Source organism: Lutra lutra, chromosome 12 (genome assembly GCF_902655055.1).
Source record: "Lutra lutra chromosome 12, mLutLut1.2, whole genome shotgun sequence".
NCBI classification, from domain to species: Eukaryota; Metazoa; Chordata; class Mammalia; order Carnivora; family Mustelidae; genus Lutra; species Lutra lutra.
This window is the reverse complement of record NC_062289.1, coordinates 86,986,691-87,011,119: the sequence shown is the minus strand read 5'-3', so window position 1 is coordinate 87,011,119 and position 24,429 is coordinate 86,986,691. Positions and strand designations below refer to the sequence as shown.

Sequence of the window (24,429 nt, the reverse complement as noted above, 5' to 3'; positions counted from 1 at the left end):
TGGGCAAATTATTTAGTCATAATGGAGATGGGGGCAGAGCTGACTAAGGTGTAAAAAGACTGGCTTTTCTGGAAAGGATCTTTGGGGCAGACATCCGCTTTGAGCTTAACGTTCCTTGGCCCAAAAGGGTACCCTTCTGACTTCTGATCCTGATGGTATAGGCCCACACCCCTGAAATGTTCTTCCCTGAGATTTTCTTCTATTGTGCCAGAATTTCTGTTGAGAATTCTTTTTCTTGTCTTTGTTCACAACATTACATCTGTACATATGTATTACTCTAAAATTAAAGTGCATATGGTGAGTGTTCCCTTCACTTACTTGTTCATGGAATTTTCCAGCATAGGTCTTACGTAGTTTGGATGGACAAGAAAACTGGTTCTTGTAGTCTTTCTGTCCTCAGAGTGGATTCTGATGAATTCTTATGGGTCTTTTGTTTGTTGTCTTCTGTCTTGGTATAATGCACATATGTTCTATGTTTGTGATACATAGTACTCAGAAGTAAACAAAACCAAGGAGCAGACTGTTTTTTTTTCTGGAAGAGGGTGATTTTTTATTTGGGTTGGTAGTGGGGTGGTTATATTATTCTGGTGTTTTTGGAACCTTTGTATAAAATGCAGTTTGTCTTAGATGCAGAAAAACATGGAGTAACATCCCTTCCATAATGGCACTAAACGAAATTTTTGACTGACATGGTATCACAAAACCTCCAGTCCTACCAAATTAAAAGACATAACTGCTAAGAGAAAGTCTCTGTGGATAGCAGCAGCTGGGTGGTGGTGGTGGTGGTAGTAGTAGTAGTGGTAGTAGTAGTAGTGAAGAACACATATAACTGGTATAGGAAAGAAGAAAAATAATGTTTTATAAAGCTGATATTTTACTTGTGACCTTTAAAGATTAGAGTTTACATCTTAATTTTAGTTTGAGTATAGTTTGGTTTTGTTTTGCCTGGCAAGTTTTGTCTTCTTTGCCTGATCTGTGAAATATTTATACGGAGGTGATGTCTTTCCTTCCCAGACCTCAGAATATATTATTCAAGCTTACAAATATGGTGCATTTGAGAAGATCCCAGAATTTATCGCTTTTAGGAACAGGCTGAATAATTCTCTTCATTTTGCACAAGTCCGTACTGAACGGATGTTGTTAGACCTTCTACTTGAAGCAAATATGTAAGTATTGCACAAGAGCTAAAAAGAAACTCAGGGATTAGGTCAGATCCTGAGAGCCGTTAATGGGCTCCTGGGTAATAATAGCAGGTCTAGGCTAAGGACAAATGGGGAAAGAGAGAGAGAGAGAATGGAAGTTGGTGGGAGCAGAGAAGAAAGGGGAAATGACCCAGTGCATTTCATGGAGAATGAGCGCATAGCCAGCACCATCGCGTGTCTCGTGCACAAACCAGACAGGCTGTGGTCATCACCCCAGTCCATGTGTTGTTTAAAGGCTTTCCCTTCCCCACTTAAACATGGGGTTTCAGGAATTAATGTTGACCCACTTTATTTTAGTTGAGCTTCCAGATGCTTTCTCTTGCTGTGTAGCAGGCCAGCGTGATATGGGCTTGGTTCTGTGTCATCTTCTGTGAACCTTTTCTTCTTCTTTTTTTTTTTTTTTTTAATTTTTGAACCTTTGCTTCTTAATAATAAATCCTTCTTCCTCTTTCTTTTCCTTTCTTTCTAGTAAGACAAAGTTGTGGCTAATATGTTTTCATGGCTGTTTTACTATTGAAATAATACATAAATTTTCTATATCACAGATCAACCAGTTTAGCAGAAAGTATAAAATCAATGAATCTTCAGCCAGAAGAAGATGACATTCCATGGGAAGCCTTGAGAGACAACAGAGACTTAAATGTTTTCTTCAGCTGGGATCCAAAAGACAGGTAACTGGAATTAAACCCCAAGTATTTATTTTTGAAGAATTGGGATGAATCTAAGAGTTAAAAAAAAAAATCTCTTTTTTATACAAATAATAACATGGTTGTTGTAGGAATAGAAGGCATAGGTAAGCCAAATGAAGAAAATGAATCTCACTCCTATGTTGGATTGCTGGCTAATCTAAAAATTAGATTTTCCTTCATAGCATACATGAAAAGAGATTCCAGATGGATTAAAGAACTCCTTAGGAGTTCTACAAGAAAATTAAAAAAAATTTTTTTGTTTTGTTTTGTTTTGTTTGAGAGAATGGGGGCAGGGGGAGCAGAGGGAAAGGGAGGGAGTGAATCCTGAGCAGGCTTCACACCCAGTGCAGAGCCTGATGTGGGGCTCAATTTCAAGATCATGACCTGAGCTGAAATCAAGAGTCAGACATTTAATTGACCATGTCATCCAGGTGCCCCTAGAAAATGTTTTTAAATGGTTAGGGAAAGCCTTTCTTAGCATTACATCAAACCTGGAAATACAAAGGATTTGGTCTCTGTAAATATTAGCCTTCTATATAGAAGTAAATTTGTTAAGTTCTAAAGGTATATGGTAGATTGGTAATTTTCTTCGTATACATTAATACCTTTCACATGAAGAACTTTTTTTTTTAAAGATTTTATTTTTTTGACAGAGATCATAAGTAGGTGGGGAAGCAGGCTCCCCACGGAGCAGAGACCCCCCATGCGGGGCTCGATCCCAAGACCCTGAGATCATGACCTGAGCTGAAGGCAGAGGCTTTAACCCACTGAGCCATCCAGGTGCCCCAAAGGGAGAACTTTTAATAAACCAGTAAGAAGAAGATAACTAAAAAACAAATTGGACTTAAGAAATTCAAAGAGAGGGACGCCTGGGTGGCTCAGTTGGTTGGACGACTGCCTTCGGCTCAGGTCATGATCCCGGAGTCCCGGGATCGAGTCCCACATCGGGCTCCCAGCTCCATGGGGAGTCTGCTTCTCCCTCTGACCTTCTCCTAGCTCATGCTCTCTCTCACTGTCTCTCTCTCAAATAAATAAATAAAATCTTAAAAAAAAAAAAAAAAGAAATTCAAAGAGATGCACCTTATAGTGATAAAGATTTTTTTTTTTTTAACTGTTGGACAAAGATAAAAAAGATTAATACTTGTGGCCAGCAAGGTTGTGGGGGTAAAGGTGGTTGTGCATTGACATGAAGATATAACTTTTATAATCTTCCTGTAGAGAATTTTGGTAATCTGTATTAAGATTGAAAATTCCAGGGGTGCCTGGCTGGCTTAGTGGGTTAAGCCTCTGCTTTCAGCTCAGGTCATGATCTCAGAGTCCTGGGATCGAGTGCTGCATCAGGCTCTCTGCTCAGTGGGGAGTCTGCTTACCCCCTCTCTCAACCTGCCTCTCTACCTACTTGTGATCTCTCTCTCTCAAATAAATAAATAAAATCTTTAGGAAAAAAAAAGATTGAAAATTCCATATCCCACTTAATTCAGCAGATCACTTCTAGGAAAGTACAACCAAAGGCAGTAGGAGCACAAACGTGAAGAGATAAGTATATGAGGTAGTTCTGAATAGACGTTTGATCCTTGAACAGTGTGGTGTTGGGGCGCTGACCCCCTTGTACAATCAGAAATCCAGGTGTAACTTTTAACTCCCCAGAAACTTAACTGCTAATAGTGTATTATCGACTTGAAGCCTTGCCTATGACATGAACAGTTGACCAGCACATATTTTGTATGTCATGTATATTATATCCTGTATTTTTTTTTTTTTAAAGATTTTATTTATTTATTTGAGAGAGAGACAATGAGAGAGAGCATGAGCTAGGAGAAGGTCAGAGGGAGAAGCAGACTCCCCATGGAGCTGGGAGCCTGATGTGGGACTCGATCCCGGGATTCCGGGATAATGACCTGAGCCGAAGGCAGTCGTCCAACCAACTGAGCCACCCAGGCGTCCCTATATCCTGTATTCTTATAATAAAGTAAGCTAGAGGAAGAAAATGTTATTAAGAAAATTATAAGGGTGGCTGCCTGGGTGGCTCAGTGGATTAAAGCCTCTGCCTTAAAGCCTGGGTGGCTCAGTGGGTTAAAGCCTCTGCCTTCAGCTCGGGTCATGATCCCGGAGGCCTGGGATTGAGACCCACATAAGGCTTTCTGCTCCACAGGGAGCCTGCTTCCTCCTCTCTCTCTGCCTGCCTCTCTGCCTACTTGTGATCTCTGTCTGATAAATAAATAAAATCTAAAAAAAAAAAAAAAGAAAATTATAAGGAAAAAATACATTTACAATACTGTACTGCATTTACCCAAAAAAAAAAAAAAAAAAAATCTGCGTAAGTGGACCCATGCAGTTCAAATCAATGTTGTTCAGATGTCAAGTGCACTGTGATTTGGGGATTGCCAAGATTGTATTCAGTGGTTTGCTAGGACTCATAAGATTTAACCTGTAGTTGTCTTCACAGCTAAGGTTTATTATAACAGAAGGAGAAATGGCAGGATCAGCAAGAGAAAAAGACACAGAATCTGGACAACTCCATGCACAGACTTCCAGTGCTCTCTCCCTTCTGTGTTTCTTAGCAGCAAAAAATGTAGTGATGTGTGTGCAGCATTTCTGCCCAGGGAAGCCCATTGGAGATTTGGTGCCCCAGGTTTTTTTTTTTTTTTAAGATTTTTATTTATTTATTTAACAGACAGATATCACAAGTAGGCAGAGAGGCAGGCAGGTGGGGGATGGGGCGGGAAGCAGGCTCCCTGCTCAGCAGAGAGCCTGATGTGGGGCTCCATCCCAAGACCCTGAGATCATGACCTGAGCTGAAGGCAGAGGCTTAACTCAACTGAGCCACCCAGGTGCCCCTAGTGCCCCAGGTTTTTACCAGCTGGTTATGTAGGTACCCTCTGTCTATCATGTGTCAACATTCCAGACTACCAGAAGGAAAGCAGGTGTTCACAATAGACCATATGGTTTGTACAAACAGCCTAGGTGTAGTGAGCCACTCTTATAATTTAGGGAATGGTTGGAGTGCCAAGTTCCTAGACATTAGCTAATGGTCAGCCTTGCAAGCTGGCCCTTCTAAAGATAATAGCCCCAGGCTTGCTATGGTAACTCTTTTCTATAGACTGTCAAAAAAGTATAAATATCATGAACCCATTTTATTTGTTTAAAATATGTCAAATTCTATAAATATCTTTAGTTGCAGTTTTGTTCATCTGTATTGTAAGAGTCTGAAAGAATTGATGCCAAGCTTGTTAATATTGCAGGTATTTGGTTATTAGAGTACATTTTTCTATTTTTCAGTTTTCTGTCATTTGAAATTTTTATATTGTGTATTTTGTTGAAAATGCATGATATAAAAATTTTCAACAACATTTTCAGCAAAATACATGATACGTATTTTGTTGTTATCAGAAATCTCACTGAAGCGGCAAATTGATGTATTAGGTAGGTTATCATTCCCCATTTTATTAATCCTGAATTGGGGACTTGGGTGATTAGGTTTATGCGAGATCATTCGGCTAGGAGACGAGTGCCGGGATCATTCAATGGCATCTTGACTGATTGAAGTAAAGCTTGAAAGATGTAAAGGCAACGCATTGAATAAAATGGATCGTTTGGGGATATTTCTTTTTAAGGGATGTTTCTGAAGAACATAAGAAACTTTCCTTGGAGGAAGAGACCATGTGGTTAAGAATCCGTTCCTTAACATTGAGGCTGATTAGTGGACTTCCAAGTCTGAACCACCCCATGGAGCCAAGGAACTCAGAAAAGACCGCTGAGAATGGCGTGTCCTCCCGGATTGATATTCTTCGTTTACTCCTTCAACAGCTGGAGGTGGCCCTGGAGACGGGAAAGCGATTCATTGAGAAGGAAGTTCAGGTATCATCAATATGTGTTCACCATCAAAGCTGCAGGAACCCATGACTGTCTTTAAAACTAGGAATTTGGTGGGTGAATAGTAAAGAACAGTATTTTGTCCTAGTTTTTGGCACCTGTAGGAAAAAAAACCTGACTTTGTAGACTTGGGAATTACAGAGGCTCCCTCACTATCCAAACTGGAGAGTGAGGAAAAGCAAAGTAGCTTTATTTGTAATGGTATATTTTTAGTAGTCAACAAACTAATACAAGGTTTCTGTTTTCACCATAATGATTCAGTTGTTAGATTAGTTAGATGGTGAATTGCAACTTAATTGCTGAAAGAGACTTAACCAATAGTTATAGTCTGCTGTTTTCTTGTTCTATATAAATTTAGATGGATTTAAAGGACATTACTTTTTCCCCCTTTTTTCCAGTATCCTTTCCTTGGTCCTGTACCTACCAGAATGGCTGGATTCTTTAGTTCTGGCTGTTCTCAGTGTCAGACCAGTTCTTTTTATCTTGTTAGTGATATTTATGAGCTGGACACCAGTGGTTTAGGTAAGTGTACATTTGCATGAGTGTATTTACTAGGCCTTTGTCTTTCAAAACTTAGTAAATTTAACAGTTCACATATTTGGACAGATTGGGAGGAGATGGAAGCTGTTCTGGAAGTGTCTAGTTTAATATCAAAGAAGGTACATTCATAGATTACGAAGTATTGTTTTAGAAATTTAAGTCTTCTCTATTTAAAATCACTTGTTATGTCCAAAAGTTGAAAAAAATCCTTAATTTGTTGAAGTATTACTGGATTTCAGATTGAATTCTTTACTAAACTTTGTGGAAACGAGTTTTTTCCTAACTCGGTGAGAATCATACATATTCCATTAATCCCCATCATCCCCCAATCATAAGGTTTGTGGTTTCTGTCGTTGAGAGTATTTGAAGCACATGGATTTTAAGTCTTCTTAGAGAATTTTAGGTATTACTTTTGAGAGAAAGGTAGTTAATGCCTCTCTTTGTCTTTTCCTTTCTTTTATCTTTTTCTTTGTCTCTCAGTAATGGAATTTGATGCCTTTGAGTCTTAAGAGTAAAGAAAATGTCCTTGTTCATGATTTGCTTGCAGGTGTTGATCTTAATTCTTTTTCTCCCTAAAAAAATTAATTTGTTTTTGTTTTTGTTTTTCAATTTTAGAGGATACAGTGGAGATCCAGGAGAGAGTAGAGAATAGTCTTAAGTCTTTACTAGAACAACTAAAAGGTAAGCATTCTGGGGTGCCTGGGTGGCTCAGTGGGTTAAGCCACTGCCTTCGGCTCAGGTCATGATCTCAGGGTCCTGGGATCGAGCCCCACATTGGGCTCTCTGCTCAGCAGGGAGCCTGCTTTCCCCTCTCTCTCTGCCTGCCTCTCTGCCTACTTGTGATCTCTCTGTCACATAAAAAAATAAAATTTAAAAAAAAAAAAGGTAAGCATTCTGACTGTGGAGTCCCATATTTTATTGTCTGACAGGAATTCATTTTTTAGCAGAAATTGCAAGAGTTGCAAACAACAACTTGAAAATAATAATGCATACTTTTGGTATTTTGAAAGACTTGTTTTTAACTTTAAAAAGATTACAAAAGTAGGGACGCCTGGGTGGCTCAGTTGGTTAAGCGGCTGCCTTTGGCTCAGGTCATGATCCCAGCATCCTGGGATCGAGTCCCACATCGGGTTCCTTGCTTGGCGGGGAGCCTGCTTCTCCCTCTGCCTCTGCCTGCCATTCTGTCTGCCTGTGCTGGCTCTCTCTCCCTCTCTCTCTGACAAATAAATAAAATCTTAAAAAAAAAAAAAGATTACAAAAGTAGTAGACAACCTACTGTAAAACAGTTAACAAGTAGGTGTGGTCTGTCTTTCATTCCCATCCCTATTTCCCCAGAGGGAAATAAATACTTTTACTTATGAGATAAGTAACACATTTGGGGTCTGTACTCCTAGATGCCCCCTAAACAGTCTTATATGTGTATGTGGAAATACATAGTAGTGATTTATTTTTTTAAACACATGAAAAGGTTATAATACAGGGGCACCTGTGTGGCTCAGTGGGTTAAAGCCTCTGCCTTCGGCTCAAGTCATGATCCCAGCGTCCTGGGATCAAGCCCCACGTGGGGCTCTCCAATCAGCAGGGAGCCTGCTTCCTCCTCTCTCTCTGCCTGCCTCTCTGCCTACTTGTGATCTCTCTCTGTCAAGTAAATAAATAAAATCTTTAAAAAAAAAAAAAAAAGACGGGGCGCCTGGGTGGCTCAGTGGATTAAGCCGCTGCCTTCGGCTCAGGTCAGGATCTCAGGGTCCTGGGATCAAGCCCCACATCGGGCTCTCTGCTCAGCAGGGAGTCTGCTTCCTCCTCTCTCTCTCTGCCCTCCTCTCTGCCTACTTGTGATCTCTCTCTCTGTCATAAATAAATAAAATCTTTAAAAAAAAAAAAAAGAAAAAAAAAGGTTATAATACATACTTTTTATTTTAACATTTTGTTGTCTTGAACATTTACCATGTCAGTTACTTATAATAATCCACATTATTAGAGTAATGTACTGTTTATTTATGTATGCCTCATGGAGTACATAATATGTTATGTACTTGAGTTATTTATGACTATTTATAATAATGCTGAAATGAACATTTTGGGACATAAGTGGGTACTCACTTGAGCATTTCCTTGGGGTTAAATTCCTGGAAATGGAATTGTTCGGTATAAAAGTACATAAATGCATTTCAAATCTATAAGGGTCTTTCTTTTAAAGAGCCTAAATGGTCTTTTAATTTATTGCCCAACTGAATAATGATAATTAAAAGACAAAGATTGTGCGAATAAAACATGGTATTTATTATGAAGGTGAATTTCTATCATGCACCTTAGTCTTTTAGTCCATAATGGCCCACATTCTTTTAAATCACTCATTTGGAGTCTTAATTTTATTGTGGCAGTGGCCTATTTGTGGAAAGGCTAGCCGGTTTTTAAACTCTAAAATATATAATTTATAAGGTCACCTTTTATATTTTGAAGGCAACAGAGCAATAGTTACATGGCTTTTTAAAGAGCTGAAAATAGGGGCTCGTGGCTGGCTCAGTTGGTAGAGCCTGCAACTCTTGATCTTGGGGTCATAATTTTGAGCCCTGCCTTGGGGATAGAAACTACTTAAAAATAAAGTCATTTTTTTAAAAAAAGGTGAAAATAGATATCCTTTGTTGTTTGGTTCACTGTGGGGGAAAAACTTTCTGGATTAATCTTTTTATATTTGCTTATTGTGCATCGTATTCCTAAAAATATCATTGAAACAAAAGCTGAACAAAACAATAAAATACTTTCCTGTTTTCAGATGTCTTCAGTAGATGTAAAGGTGACCTCTTAGAAGTTAAAGATGGTAATTTGAAAACACGACCTGCTCTTTTAGAGAACCTAGTCTTCTTTGTTGAGGTATGTCTTTGTTCTTTTCCTGAGAAACTTAGTTTTCCTTTATTGAGTGAAGGATTAATTTTTAAAAAATGAACAGGTAATAGGCACCTTACACCTGTAATTTAATCCTCCACCCCACCTTTTGTTAAGTGAAAAGCAATTTAAGTCATTTTTGAATGAGCTCCTTCCAAGCATACCAAGAAGGTTTTGTTCATAATGACTAAAACTTGCAGTTTGCTTTACCAATCTCTAAAAATTCCTCAGATTCACTCCAAATCTGTCTGTTCTCTGTTCACTTTCCTTTTTGACTCCACTTCTATGTATTTTAAGTTAATTCCACCAGCTTTTTATTTATTATTATTATTATTTCACCATGAATGATTTTTCAGTTTTTATTAATATATAATATATTACTTGTTTCAGGAGTACAGTTCTGTGATTCATCAGTCTTACATAATACACAGCGCTTACCACAACACATACCCTCCCCAGTGTCCATCACCCAGCCACCCCAACCACCAGCTTTTTAAATTTGTTGTTGCTAGTCATTAATTAACTAAGATTCTGCATTATAAAGGAGAATCTGGGCACAGATTTAGCAAAACTTTCTCTTTTTTAACCAGAGGGAAAAGGAGGATTGCAAACACTCATAATCCGTTATCTTATTTTCGTCACGTTTGTTTACTTTTCTCTTCCTCCTAGTCTGTTCTGGTGATTGGCACAGTATAAGTGTCTAAGACTGAGCAAATCAGTAATAATTGCATGGGTATGTCCATGCACTCTGTAACAGAGAAGAAGCATGGTATAAACACCTTACTTAAAGGAGGGAAACGTGCTGACCAAGGAGAATTCTCTGTTTTTTGCATTTTTTGTTTTTCTTTCTTTTTTTTTTTTTTTAAAGAGAGCATGAGTGCTTTGGAGGTGGGGCAGAAGGAGAAAAAGAACCTTTTTTTTGTCTAAAGATTTTATTTATTTGAGAGTGCACGGGAGGTGCAGAGGGAAAGGGAAAAGCAGACTCTGTGCTGAGCGCAGAGCCTGATTTGGTGCTTGATCCCATGCCCCTCTCTGTTTAAGATTTGTAGGGGAGGTACTATCTTACTGGGCTGGGAGGTGGGTGGGGAGAGGTATATTGTAAAGAACCTTTGGATTCCAGGCATAGGAATTTGGACCTCTCTTTGAGTGAAAGGATTACTTCCTGCAAGGGAGTGAAAGGAAACTGGACCAAATGTACGATGGCTTTAGGGCTAGGAGAGCTAGAAGGGAGGATAAAGATTGAAGCAATCATAGTATTTCTAGTTATTTCGAGCAGTGTTCAGATGAAGGTCTTCTGGATCTGTGTGGTAATTGTAGAAAATAATCTAATCTCTCTAATCTGTAGTGGAGAGCTAGAGGAGAATTTGAAAGGATTTGCGTGAACTGCAGCAAGGATTGTTCAATCCATAACCCTTAACTGTTCCTGATAGATGTCTTGAATATAATCCTTATTGATGAATTTGCAATTTTTCCTCTTTTAGACTATTTCTATTATCCTTTGGGTGTCCAGTTACTGTGAGAGTGTCCTGCGACCATACAAATTAAATTTACAGAAAAAGAAAAAGAAGAAAAAAGAAACCAGCATCATCATGGTAATAACAGAGAAAATATAACTTGGCTGCATGCTGCTGTTTCTTTTCACTGTTTTACTGCATATTGTAAGAGACCTTAGAATCCCGTGTACATTCGTTAACCCTCCCCAGCTTGTTTTTGTTTTTAAATTACACACCTATAGAAAAGCAAAAATGCTCCATCCACTTTGTTCCCATTGAACTGAACTGAGACATTTTTTCAAGGAGCCCTGCCTGGTTCTTTTATGGGGAGTGGCATTTCAAAACCAAGATGTAGATGTTAGGTGTGCTGATTGTTGATGAGGTTTCAAGTTTATGTTAGTGGAAAGAGGAAATGTATTTACACATGTAAACACACAGAATAATTAATTCTTACTGATACCTCCAGTTTTAGTCCAACACTACCGTGTTCTCTCTTCTTTTCCTTCTCTCATTCCAGTTTATAGTTTCCCCCAACGCCACCCCCAGAGTTTGAACACTGGTTCCCTATAGCATCAATGTATTTATTTCACTTGTTTTACAGAAATACTAAACAGTTTTGGAATTACTTTATTATATCATTTGCATTACTAGTTTCAGTAAGCCACTAAATAAAGTTCAAATTTTTTTGCGGTTGTTCTTTGTCCTTAGAATATGTACCAGTGGATACAGAGAGTTAAGTACTCTGTAAAAACACTGGAATTAAAAATAAATTATATTATTAGAATGGCATAAATAAGATTCATTTATTTTTCTTTGTCTTCAATTTTGGAGTGTCCGCCCATCTATTGATTTAATTTTCGAATGTGTAAAACATTAACATAATTTGTGTACTTTTCATGAGGAAAGTTATTTAGGGTTCATTCTGCACAGGACGTGCTGTTTTTTTAATGTTTGAATTTGTCCTATCATTATAAATGGGAGAGTGTTTTTCACTGTAGCAACATATAGTGACCATTGTCATTTGAAAATGTTAATGGTCTTAGTGGTAATATTGACTTCCTGCATAATTCAGTAACAATTCAGGAATTCTTTAGATTTGACACTGCTTTGCTGGATGTTTCATTCGTTCAGAAACAAAGGGTAGTATATTTGGATGAGGGGCTAAGTGAAGGAACCTTCTCTTTTTTCAAGGTAATTTAACAGATCATGAGTGTAAAATTTGAAAGTGTAGGTAAAATTTTCTCTGTTAATCTCTTCTAATGAAAGCCCATGTACCTAGAACATTTCGGAGAGCTTATTGGCATTTGGATTTTGGGGCTGGGGTGGTGGTGGTGGATTGTAGTTACTGCTTTTTTAATTTCTAAAACTGAGAACAGCTTTCCTGTTTTCTTGATCATCAAAGTAACCTAAAGATGTGAATCAAGTGAAGATCGCTTATAGTCCCACCAGCCAGTGATCACCACTGCGAACAAACCAGAATTATGCTCTGTATCAGAAACTTGTCTGTTTGTGTTTTCGTTTAACAGGGTACCTTAGACACCTCTTCTGGAGATACATGGATGTATCTCATTACTTTTTTTTTTTTTTTTTTTAAGATTTTATTTATTCAAGGGAGAGAGAATGAGATAAAGTGCATAAACTTGCTTTACTAACTGATTGGACAGGTTTCTTGCATTTGTCTGATTTTTAAATTGTGTCACATGTTGCTACGATTTCTTTGATATATTTTCTGTTCACATCTTTTTTTTCTTTTTCAAGATTTTTATTTATTTATTTGACAGAGAGATCACAAGTAGGCAGAGAAGCAGGTAGAGAGAGAGGAGGAAGCAGGCTCCTTGCTGAGCAGAGAGCCCAATGCAGGGCTCGATCCCAGGACCCTGAGATCATGACCTGAGCTGAAGGCAGAGGATTTAACTCACTGAGGCACCCAGGCGCCCCTTCTGTTCATATCTTTGCCCAAGTTTCCTGTTGTGGTAGTAATATTTTTCCTAATGATATATTTTAAGCTGTTGGGTTCTTAATTTAATACTGTTCTTAATTCTCTATCCCTAATGATGCAATTTTTTCCAGTTTTTCATTTATCTTTTAACTTGAATAATTTTTTTGGTCAACATAGTAATTAAGAAAAAATTTTTTTAATGGTTCTTAGTTTGGTGTAATGTTTAGAGAGTCCTTTTCAATTTATTACACAAGCCATTAACTAAATTTTCTTCTGGTGCTTTGGTGGATTTTTTAAACTTAGGTATTTACTCTGGAATTTATTTTGGTACTTACTTTTTATTTTGTTCATTTTTTAAAAAGATTTCGCCCCCTGGTTGGGTCACTTGGTTAAGTATTCAACTCTTGGTTTCAGCTCAAGTCATGATATCATGGGTTATTGTGCTTTGTGCTCATTGGAGAGTCGGCTCGAGATTTTCTCCCTCTGCCCTTATCCCTGCTCATGTGCTTGTGCTCTCTCTCTCTTTCTCTCAAATAAATAAATTTTTTTAAAAAATTATTTTTAAGGGGCGCCTGGGTGGCTCAGTGGGTTAAAGCCTCTGCCTTCAGCTCAGGTCATGATCCCGGGGTCGTGGGATCGAGCCCCGAATCAGGCTCTCCGCTCGGCAGGAAGCCTGCTTCCTCCTCTCTCTCTGCCTGCCTCTCTGCCTACTTGTGATCTCTATCTGTCAAATAAATAAATAAAATATTTAAAAAAATAAAAAAAAAATTTTAAAAAAAATTATTTTTAAGTCATCCCTTACACCCAAGGTGGGCATCCCTACACCCAACTCAAGACCACAAGCCCCAAGGTCAAGAGTTGCATGCTCTACTGACTGTTTTATATGCACTACTGTGCTCCTGTTTTATAATTTCAGATGTCTCGCAAGTTATCTCAGTACCATTCATCCACTGGAAACCATTGTTTTGAGATGCTACCATTTAATTTCCCTTATACTCTTTGGTTTATCTTGGGACTTGTTTTCTTTCACTTTTTATCAGTTCACTTATATACCAGTACTGTCTGGATTTCATGTAGCTTTATAATATACCCTCATATATATGAGGGCAAATTCCCCTTAACTACTTTTTTTCAGAATTTTTGTGACTGTTGTTACCCATTATTTTTTCTGTTGGAACTTAGAAAACTCTATTTCTGTTATTAATATTAGAGGAAATCTCAAAGACATATAGAGAAGAAATGAAACTTTGGTTCCTCTCATCTTCTTTAGTGTTCCAGAAGATTCTTAGCCTGAAGTTGAGTAATGACCACCTAAGATATTTTCTCTTGGTTTTTCCATCTCAAGTTCCCCAGAGTGAATAAGCCCCATTTTTAAAAAATGCTTGTCATTGTTGGTGAGGTAAGCATTATTGGTACCAATTAAATTTACCTTGGTTTGAGAGACTGTCTTAATATCCAAAACTGTATCCATCTTGGTTACTATTAATAGCATTAAGTAACTGTAGCATGAAGTTAATATAGCTTATGAGATGTAAGCAAAGGAAATATGTTTGATAATCTTTCATCTTTTTAAAAATCTTTTTTCCAGCCACCTGTCTTCACCAGTTTCCAAGACTATGTTACTGGGCTTCAGACTTTAATTTCCAACGTTGTGGATCACATTAAAGGGCTTGAAACACATCTAATTGCACTTAAACTTGAAGAACTTATTTTAGAAGATACTCCTCTCTCACTGGTAAGGGACTGTAGGTGATCACCAATAAGTTATTTGTAGATACTCAAGAGTTCCTCACTTTATCACTAGGATAAGTTAATTTCAGTTCATCGTCTGCTCCGTGTAGAACTTGTGACTGGAAGTTGCCTGGTAGCAGTTTTTTGTTGTGTCATTGGTGGTGGTGAGTCCCCTCTGCCTTCGCTTCTCCCCACCCCATACCTGCTTTCTGAACATTTTTGGGGTTGTTCCTTTGCTGTGAATACTGATGACTAGTTAATGAGGAGTACAGTTAGAACTGTCTCTGTTGTGAGCACCAGAGGAAACCAGCCATTGAGATCCAGGGATAGTCTCCTTGAGTGAAAAGTTACCTGCTGCTGGGTTTGCTGGGTTTTTTGCCACCCCAGCAGTTATCAGCTGAAAAAGAGATGCTGAACACCATAAATAATTTTGTCAGTAATAATTAGGCTGGAGAGTAAGCCAGTCAAAAGGGGGAATGGAGCCAAGCATGGAATCAAGGGTACCACTCAATCAGACTTCTCTTGGTAATTATTATAGGCTAGTTTCTTTCTTTTTTTTTTTTTAGATTTTATTTATTTATTTGACAGATCACAGGTAGGCAGAGAGGCAGGCGGAGAGAGAGGAGGAAGCAGGGTCCCTGCTGAGCAGAGAGCCCTGTGTGGGGCTCGATCCTAGGACCCTGGGATCATGACCTGAGCTGAAGGCAGAGGCTTTAACCCACTGAGCCACCCAGGCGCCCCTATAGGCTAGTTTCTTAAAAATTTATTAGCAAAATCGTTATAAAGTCTTGCCTTTAAGATATGTATTCTTCTGGGGCACCTGGGTGGCTCAGTGGGTTAAAGCCTCTGCCTTCGGCTCAGGTCATGATCTCAGGGTCCTGGGATCGAGCCCCGCATCGGGCTCTCTGCTCAGTGGAGAGCCTGCTTCCTCCTCTCTCTCTCTCTGCCTGCCTCTCTGCCTACATATGATCTCTGTCTGTCAAATAAATAAAATCTTTAAAAAAAAAAAAAAAGATATGTATTCTTCTAAAAAATGAACTAAGGGGCGCCTGAGTGGCTCAGTGGGTTAAAGCCTCTGCCTTGGGCTCAGGTCATGATCTCAGGGTCCTGGGATCGAGCCCCCCATCGGGCTCTCTGCTCAGCAGGGAGCCTGCTTCCCCCCGCCCTGCACCTGCCTGCCTCTCTGCCTACTTGTGATCTCTGTCAAATAAATAAATAAAATCTTAAAAAAAAAAAAGACCTAAGTAAACTTTCAGTCTGAAATGATTGAAGATTTAATGGTGTCAAGTGAGTTAACATTCATCAGTCCTAGTTGGTGTAGTGATGAAACTTCAGTTGTGAGGGAGTGCTCCCTTGAGTAGTTCATCTGACCTGAGCCTCTGCTAGCGAGGGAGCTCATCCACTAATGAGAGCAGCCATCATTTCTAGCCCCAGATCTTCCCCAGTGAGGAGAGGGATTGGAATATTGCTTGGCACACTAGCATTAAAAGATTATAAGTCCTTCTTCTGTAATGCTTCAACACATTAGAGCTATTAATAAGGGGCTTACTGTGGGAAGAGGCTCAGAGCCTTAAATAACATTTCCAAAGACTGGTTAAAGAAAGCAGATGTGTTCAGAGGTGAAACTAGAAGTTTGGTTTTAGATAGTTAAGCTATCTTTCCTATATATACATTAGAATGAACATAGACTTCCGTGGTAAGTAGGACTAATTGATGGATTAATTCTTTAGTATTTTTGTTTTATTTATTTACTCTTTTTTCAAGCTTTACAATGTATTGTGTTTTGTTTTTTTGTTTTTTTTTTTTTAATTTATTTGACAGAGAGATCACAAATAGGCAGAGAGGCAGGCAGAGAAGCAGGCTCCCTGCTGAGCAGAGAGCCCGATGCGGGGCTCGATCCCAGGACCCTGAGATCATGACCTGAGCCGAAGGCAGAGGCTTTAACCCACTAAGCCACCCAGGTGCCCCTACAGTGTATTATTTTAAAAAGTAAAATAAGTATATGGTAAAAAAATGTGGCATAAATAAAGACTATATAGTGAAATGTCTTCCTCCCTTTGTAACACATTTCCTAGTTCCATTTCCAAGAAGGAACCTTTGTTGTTCATAGTTTCTTGTACAATCTTCCTGAGTTCAATAAACCAGCTACGAGCATATGTTTCTTTTCCTTCCCCACAACCTTTTACTTTTAAACACAAATGATAGCATACTATACATTGGTGGGGTTTTTTGGACTGTCTAGATTATTACATGTGAGTACTTATGTACCTTAGTCTTCTCAATGCTTCTATAGTATTTCGCTCTTTCTTTACACACAAAATGTATGTTTAAGAGAATTAGAAAATAGAAATTAGCAGCTCTCATTTCTCAGCCCCAGATAAGTTCCAGTCTCATCATCCAGAACTATTCCCACCTCTTCCCCTTCTATGTTCCTAGAACACGTTTGTATCTGCCACTAGCCTTTATGCTTCCGGGCACTTGGGAAGCCAGTAAAGGCCTAGTAATTGAATCCTTGAGAAATAGGTATATCTAGCTAGGATTCTGGCCTTCTACCTCCTACTTGCACACCATTCTGAAAGAAGGGATACTTGATCGTCCATTTGGAACACTTATTCACATATGGAGAAATATGGTAATTAGTGGCAGATTTTGAGCCATTCAACTTTTTAGGATAAACCCAAACTTACTCTTTGGTCCAAACTCTTATCCCCTTTCCTGAATACTGTAGAACAATAAAAACTTAAAATTATAGTATCTATTTAAAAAAAAAGTCTTAGGGATGCCTAGGTGGCTGTCAGTTAAGCGTCTGCCTTTGGCTCAGGTCATGATCCCAGGGTCCTAGGATTGAGCCCATGTTGGGCTTTCCGCTCAACAGGGAGCCTGGTTCTTCTCCCTCTGCCTGTCACTCCTTCTGCTTATGCTCGCTCGCTCTCTCTCCCTCTGACAAATAAAATCTTAAAAAAAAATCTTAAAGATCACAAACTTGAATGAATGTCACATTGCTTCATGTCACTTGCTTCATTGGGCTTTGCTGGGTATTTGGGTTGTTAATTTTTAGATAAATATAAATATATTGAGCTTGCTGTTCTGGGTAAATGCTCATAAAATAGAGTGGTCAAAAGACCTGGCTGCAGGGGCGCCTGGGTGGCTCAGTTGGTTAAGCGGCTGCCTTTAGCTCAGGTCATGATCCCAGGGTCCTGGGATTGAGCCCTGCATCAGGCTCCCTGCTTAGTGGGAAGCCTGCTTCTCCGTCTCCCACTCTACTGCTTGTGTTCCCTGTCTTGTTGTGTCTCTCTCTATGTCAAATAAATAAATAAAAATTTATTAAAAAAAAAAAAAAAAAAAGACCTGCCTGTAACTGGAAAGTAGTATGGCATTTGCTCAGAAAGCTGAAAATAAAGCTGTCCTAACCCCCAGCAATTGCACTACTGGGTATTTATCCAAAGGATACAAACACAGTGATCGGAAGGGGCACCCGCACCCCAGTGCTTATATCAGTAATGTCCACAATAGCCAAACTATGGAAAGAGCCCAGATGTCCATCAAGAGATGAATGGATAAGAAAGAGGTGGTATAGCTATATAATGGAATACTACTCAGCCATCAAAAAATTGAAATCTTGCCATTTGCAACTATGTGGTTGGAACTAGAGGTATTAATGCTAAATGAAATAAGTCAGTCAGAGAAAGGCGATTATATAATCTCACTCATATGTGGAATTTAAGAAACAAAACAGAGGACCATAGGGGAAGTGAGGGAAAAATAAAACAAGACAAAATTAGAGAGGGAGACAAACCATAGGAGGCTCTTAATCATAGGAAACAAACTAAGGGTTGCTGGAGGGGAGGTGGGTGGGAGGGTAGGGTAGGTGGTGGTAGACATTAACGGAGGGGCCGTGATGCAATGAGCACTGGGTGTTATATAAGACATGATCACTGAACTCTACCTCTGAAACTAATAATACACTATATGTTAATTTGAAAAAAAAAGACACGGCTGTAGAGAGATGCATACAAATTAATTTGGAGATATGATAGAGGCACAAAAACTGAGCGAGTCAGAGTCTTACCAGAGAGGCGGCATTTAAGGATTAGTAAGTTTTCAGTAGGTGGACCAGAATGGATGAAAGGAATCCAAAGCAGAAAGAGGCAGACAAAAGCTGGAGGCAGAAAGGTGAATTGTGTGGGGACATCGTAAGTCAGTTGGCAAGCTGGAGCACATGGTATGTAGGAAGGACTGTCCAGTACAAAGATGACAGGCACAGTAGCCTGCTATTGCGGGTTGTATGGTTGTTGTTAAAGGATCTGTGTCTTCTGATGTGAGGAATAAGATTTCTCACTTTGAGTATTTGTTCTGAAGGTTATCTTTAACCTTGGGGTACTGTGGATTTTTCAAGACTTAACTCTGTCCTCATTTTTTTTTTTTAAGGTTTTATTTATTTGGGCACCTGGGTGGCTCTGTCAGATGAGCATCTGCCTTCAGCTTAGGTCATGATCTCAGGGTCCTAGGATCGAGCCTTGCATTGGGCTCCCTGCTCAGTGGGGAGTCTGCTTCTCCCTCTGCCTGCTGCTTCCCCTGCTTGTGCTCGCTCTATCAAATAAATAAAATCTTAAAAAAAAAAAAAGATTTTATTTATTTGAGAGAGCATGAGCAAAGGGGAGGAAGAGAGGGAGAGGCAGACTCCCCATTGAGCAGGAAGCCTGGCTTGGGGCTCAGTCCCAGGACCCTAGATCATGACCTGAGCTGAAGGCAGACACTTAACTGACTGAGCCACCCAGGTGTCCCTATTTTTTTTTTTTAAGATTTATTTATTTGAGAGCGGGTAAGCATGTGTGCGAGTTGCAGGGAGGGGCAGAGGGAGAGAATCTCAAGCAGATTCCCCGCAGAGTCTAACACAGGGCTCCATCTCACAATCCTGAGATCATGACTTGAGCTGAAACCAAGAGTCAGATGCTTAACAGACTGACCCACCCTGGTATCTCATCCTCATCTTTGACCTGGGAAGTCACTTAACCTTTCTAGGCCTCAGTTTCTTTTTCTTTTTCTTTTTTTTTTTTTTTAAAGATTTTATTTTATTTATTTGAGAGAGAGAGAGACAGTGAGAGAGAGCATGAGTGAGGAGAAGGTCAGAGAGAGAAGCAGACTCCCCGTGGAGCTGGGAGCCCGATGCAGGACTCGATCCCCGCACTCCGGGATCATGACCTGAGCCAAAGGCAGTCCAACCAACTGAGCCACCCAGGTGTCCCTAGGCCTCGGTTTCTTTATCTGTATCTGTATTTATCTGTATCTGTATTAAACTCTTTTATAAGATTATAGTGAGGATTACATAAAACAGTTATGGAGGGGTATGGGAGGATGGGGTATTTAATTGCCTATTTTTTATTGAAGTCGTAATACCTGTAATATACTGAGCAGTACCAACTACCAAATGTAGGATCCATATAGTGCTGGCTGCTTTGTCTTTCGGGTGAAAAATATTTTTTTCTTCAATTTCCACTAGGTTTACTTCTTTTTTCTTTCCTTCCTTCCTTTCTAAACTTGAAATACTATGCATAAGTGCTACCACCTCCAGTCATAGTCCATTTTCCTCTTACCTGGATGTATCCACTGAAACTGGTTGTGTGCCAAGAATTTTTTTTTTAAAGATTTTACTTATTTATTTAATATTTTACTTACTAGAGAGAGAGAGAGAGAGAGAGAGAGAGAATGAGAGAGCATGGTGGAGGGGGTCAGAGGGAGAAGCAGACTCCCTGCAAAGCAGGGATCCCAATGCAGGATTTGATCCTGGGACTCCAGGATCATGACCTGAGCTGAAGGCAGTTGCTTAACCAACTGAGCCATCCAGGCGCCCCAAGCCAAGACCTTTTATGTTAATTTAAAATGTACTGTAATAGCTGCTATGTTTTTGAAAGTAAATGATACACTCTGTTTTACACTGAAACTTAGCTTGCTTTTCTGCTTAACCTTATATTCATGAGATTTGTTCAGGCTAATGCTGTTCTTTTAAACAACTGTATGGTATTCGGCATATGAATGGATCGTAGCCATTGGATATTGTAGGTTGTTTATATACACTTACTTTTACTGCAGTCCTGAATGAAGTGTATTTTACATACCTTCTCTACTAATGCACGTGTGTACTTCCAAGGTAGACAAGGTCTCAAGATAATATTGTTTGGCCATAAGGTCTGCTTCCCTGGTTTCTTCAGGTCTTTGCAATACTGCCAAGTTCATGTAACCCTAACCAGTTCTCAGCCAGCCTCCTTTTGATGTTTGAACACTCCATCCCTTTATTTTTTGTAGTCTGTATTACAAGTCAAGTATATAGCACATATTTGAGGAAGTCTAGGAAAGCTTTGTTATTTTTTAGCTGTTTGGTCTCTGGAACCCATGGTCTTTGTCAGTATGGAGAGACACTTATCAATATTGTAACCAGAAAAGTTGGCAAAGGTAAAAGGTAAATTTGATGCCTTTAAGAAGTGGCTCTGATAATGTCCAAATTAATAATTTCTACTTTTGTTTTATGATGAAATAATCAGAAATCTTAATTTTTCTATTTTGTACAGCTCATAACAAAATAGTAGTGATTTTATATCCAGACTTCTTAGTAATAATTTTCTACCTTTTTTTTTTTTTTTTTTAAGATTTTATCTATTTATTTGGCAGAGAGAGAGCACAAGAGCAGTAACACAAGCAGGGGGAGTGGGGGAGAGAGAGGCAGGCTTCCTGCAGAACAGGGAGTCTGATGTGGGGCTCAATCCCAGGACCCTGGGATCATGACCTGAGCAGAAAGCAGATGCTTAATGACTGAGCCACCCAGGCGCCCCTCTACCTTTTTTTCTGGATGAACATTAATAATCAGAAATCTCAGTTTTTTGATTTTGTATAACTTAGAGTACTGGTGAAAGAATTGAAATAATGACGCTAAAGCAATAGGGTGTGAGTGAAAATCACATGGAGAAATACCCATCTGTGATGAGCTTTAAGCCTTCTTTGCATTTTATGAAATTGAAAATGACCCATTGTATTCTGATGGAGCTTGCTGTGAGACCAAAGGTAATGGTAGTTTTTATTTCCGTGAGAGGAACTATAATCTATCTGAGGGAATGCTTTCAGACCAAGACCGCTAATTCTTATCTTCTTTGTAGGAAGAGAGAAAATTTTCAAAGACTGTGCAAGGGAAGGTGCAGAGCAGTTATCTACACTCACTTCTGGAAATCGGAGAGCTGCTGAAAAAAAGACTGGAGACCACAAAGAAACTAAAAATTTAAGGAAGTGGGAACCACAGGCACCAGTGACTCTACACCAGAAAATGATATCATCTTCCCAGGCAAAAGCTCCATCTGGTTGACCATCATTTTAATCCAGAACTTCCTCATAAAATGCATGAAGGACTTTGATTGTGAATTAATTTTTTAGGTATTAAATGTATACAATTGATTAAATTATTGTATATAAATCAGAAGCAGGACCCTTATCTGGGTTTTGACCACTTTTTATACATGTTCATATGCATATGGCAGCCACAAGAGAACCCCACTTTTCTTCTTTCTTCCCATCACCAGACACATCTGGTGGGTGGGTGGGGGTCCTATAAAAGCAGCAATAGAAGTTAAGCATAAAGCATTGACCTCAGAGCAGCTGAATGGCCCTACCATTATCATATTGGGTGTTTGGTCTGGTCCTTGAGCCTTAGGAAGCAGAAAGCAGAAGTAGGGGGACCATGACTGGGAGCAGGCCCTCTTTCCACATTAGTTCAGTTTTGAGGCTTCCTCATCTGCTTGGCTCCCACAGAACCCAAAGCAGGTACCCAAAGGGCCTCAGATGAAATTTGGCATAAGCACCTGTCACTGAAGAGCGCCACTCAGATGACCATAGGCACTCAGTGTTTGGCTTAATAGTCTAATAGCCAAGAAATCCCCATCCTAGCTCCTCTGAGAGTTAAATCACAGATAGGCTTGTGTTAACTTACACCATATGGAAGGGAAAGCAGTACAGACCACTTATGAGCCTGCTAAGGACTAGCTTGCTGTCTTTCATCCATCTTTGGGAAAGATGGGAATCACTGTTTTAAAGAGACGTGTACATAATTTATGCAGGCAAGTCTGATACCAATGTCATTGGTTTTGTGAGATATATATATATATATATGTATATGCTTTTACATATATATTTTCCAAGCACACAAACACGTGTGTGTGTGTGTTTGTGTGCTTGAAAATAAAGATTTAATACTTTAGTGTTTTTTAAGTGGGGGGTTTGGGGAGGGAGGAAGGAAGGAATGTATATTATGGACTTAACTTAGGTTTTAAGTTTTAGGCTGGCAAAAGAAATGTTATCCATTGGGTTTGATGTTTGGTCTGCTTTCTTCAAACTTGAGAATTACACCAGGATGGTGTTTACATTGTTCACTTGGAGCTCCTTATGACTATAGCTTCAGAGATTGATCTGACAGAAAAGATAACATTGCTCTTGAAAATGTTAAACAGTTTATACAATTGCTTTGATACCTTTTTGTGTTTGAATCTGTGCTTCTGTTTTTAGTTTTCGTTACTCAAACACCATTAAAGTTAGTAATTCTGTAAGAGCAAAGATATGACTTTGATGAGAAAATTCAAGTATCTGATGGAGGGTTGATTGGTCTTAAAGACCTTACAGTTCCTTTTTACTCACTTCTCCAGTGAAATGTGATACTTTTTTCTTTTAAAAGGAAACGAGAGAGCTTGGAAAATCTCTGTATGCAAAACAATTGCATTTTGTCCCTTTATCGTGACTTTCTTAGATTCACAGTTTGATAGGGTGATTAGTAACTGTGCTTGAACTTCCAAGGAAAATTTTAAGAAAATTACTACATTATCTGTTCAAAATAAGACTTGCTGGAAATCCTAGTCCATCAAGTAATTCCAAGAAGTTATTTTTTAGTGTAAGTTTGTATCCACAGCCATCATACCCCGTCTGAAAAGGAAAAACTGCCTTGAACAAGATGAATTGAAAATTCTAATTGATTCCAAATCTAATTTAATGACAACATAATTTCATAAGACTATTGCCTATTTAGATGGAACTTGGTGTGTGTATGAGGGTGGGGGTATGTGTATATGGCATGTGTTCTTGAAATGATGTTTCTTTGAATATCCAAAAATATTGTACATAGAAATATGCTCTATGAAACAAGTCTTCAGCTGACCATGGTCAATCTAGCATATGTGTGCTCAGTGAGCTGGCTTTGGTCCTCAGGGACAGTGCTTGACTCCAGTGGTCTACCTAACTAGTCTTTTGCCTAGGGACACCCAGGACCTCTCCTGGTTTTAGTGACAAATAATGTTAGGATGAGGTTATGCTTCCTTTGTTACTTGCTGACTTTCCTACTAAATGTAGCATTTCAATTAGATCCAACCTCTTACCTTTTGGGATAATTGTAAAAAGAATGAAATTATGCAGAGATGCCCAATATCTTTTATTGATCTGTTCTTTTGGAAACTGTTATGCACTATAAATTGTGTACAGTTTAAAATAATACATATATATATATATATACACATAAGTATATGTATGTATATATATATATATATATATATATATATATATATATATATATATATTTACATGAGTAAAAAGCACCCTCCAGCAATTGTATGTCATTGGTATTTGAAGAGAATTCCCAAATAACCCATTGCTGCTGCTGCTGTTTTTGGTTTGTGTGGGTTTTTTTTTGTTGTTGTTGTTGTGTTTGTTTTTGTGTGGTAAATTGATATTTAAAAAAAAAAAAGAAAGAAAAACACGACTACTGTTTACAGACTGAAAAATTACTGCTTTTTATACTACTGAGATCCTAAGTTAAGATTCTCCAAAGCAAACATTTGGTTTAAATCATTTATCTGATGTGGATAAAGCATATAGAAATTTTTAGTGTTCTTCACATAATGGAAAATGTACAAATACATAGCTGTGTTGCCCATCAATTTTGTATATTTTCATAATTTTAATTGTTCAAAATTGCATTATATTTTGCAATCACTATGTTCAACCTGGATTTGTCTTTCATTTAAACTTTTAATATAAAAAGGGGTTTCAATGTA

General features: G+C 38.7%; 1 protein-coding gene across 1 annotated transcript in view; it reads left to right on the top strand.

Annotated features, from left to right (window-relative positions):
• The window catches only part of NAA25 (N-alpha-acetyltransferase 25, NatB auxiliary subunit), a 69,874-nt gene extending 45,445 nt beyond the window's left edge, over positions 1 to 24,429 (top strand). Inside the window, exons 16-24 of the mRNA XM_047698335.1 lie at positions 1,015 to 1,166; positions 1,748 to 1,873; positions 5,506 to 5,749; positions 6,163 to 6,286; positions 6,920 to 6,985; positions 9,078 to 9,175; positions 10,669 to 10,779; positions 14,208 to 14,354; positions 21,499 to 24,429. Of these exons, the coding sequence (XP_047554291.1) occupies positions 1,015 to 1,166; positions 1,748 to 1,873; positions 5,506 to 5,749; positions 6,163 to 6,286; positions 6,920 to 6,985; positions 9,078 to 9,175; positions 10,669 to 10,779; positions 14,208 to 14,354; positions 21,499 to 21,621 (1,191 nt within the window). The 3' untranslated portion in view covers positions 21,622 to 24,429. The remainder of the gene's footprint in view (positions 1 to 1,014; positions 1,167 to 1,747; positions 1,874 to 5,505; positions 5,750 to 6,162; positions 6,287 to 6,919; positions 6,986 to 9,077; positions 9,176 to 10,668; positions 10,780 to 14,207; positions 14,355 to 21,498) is intronic.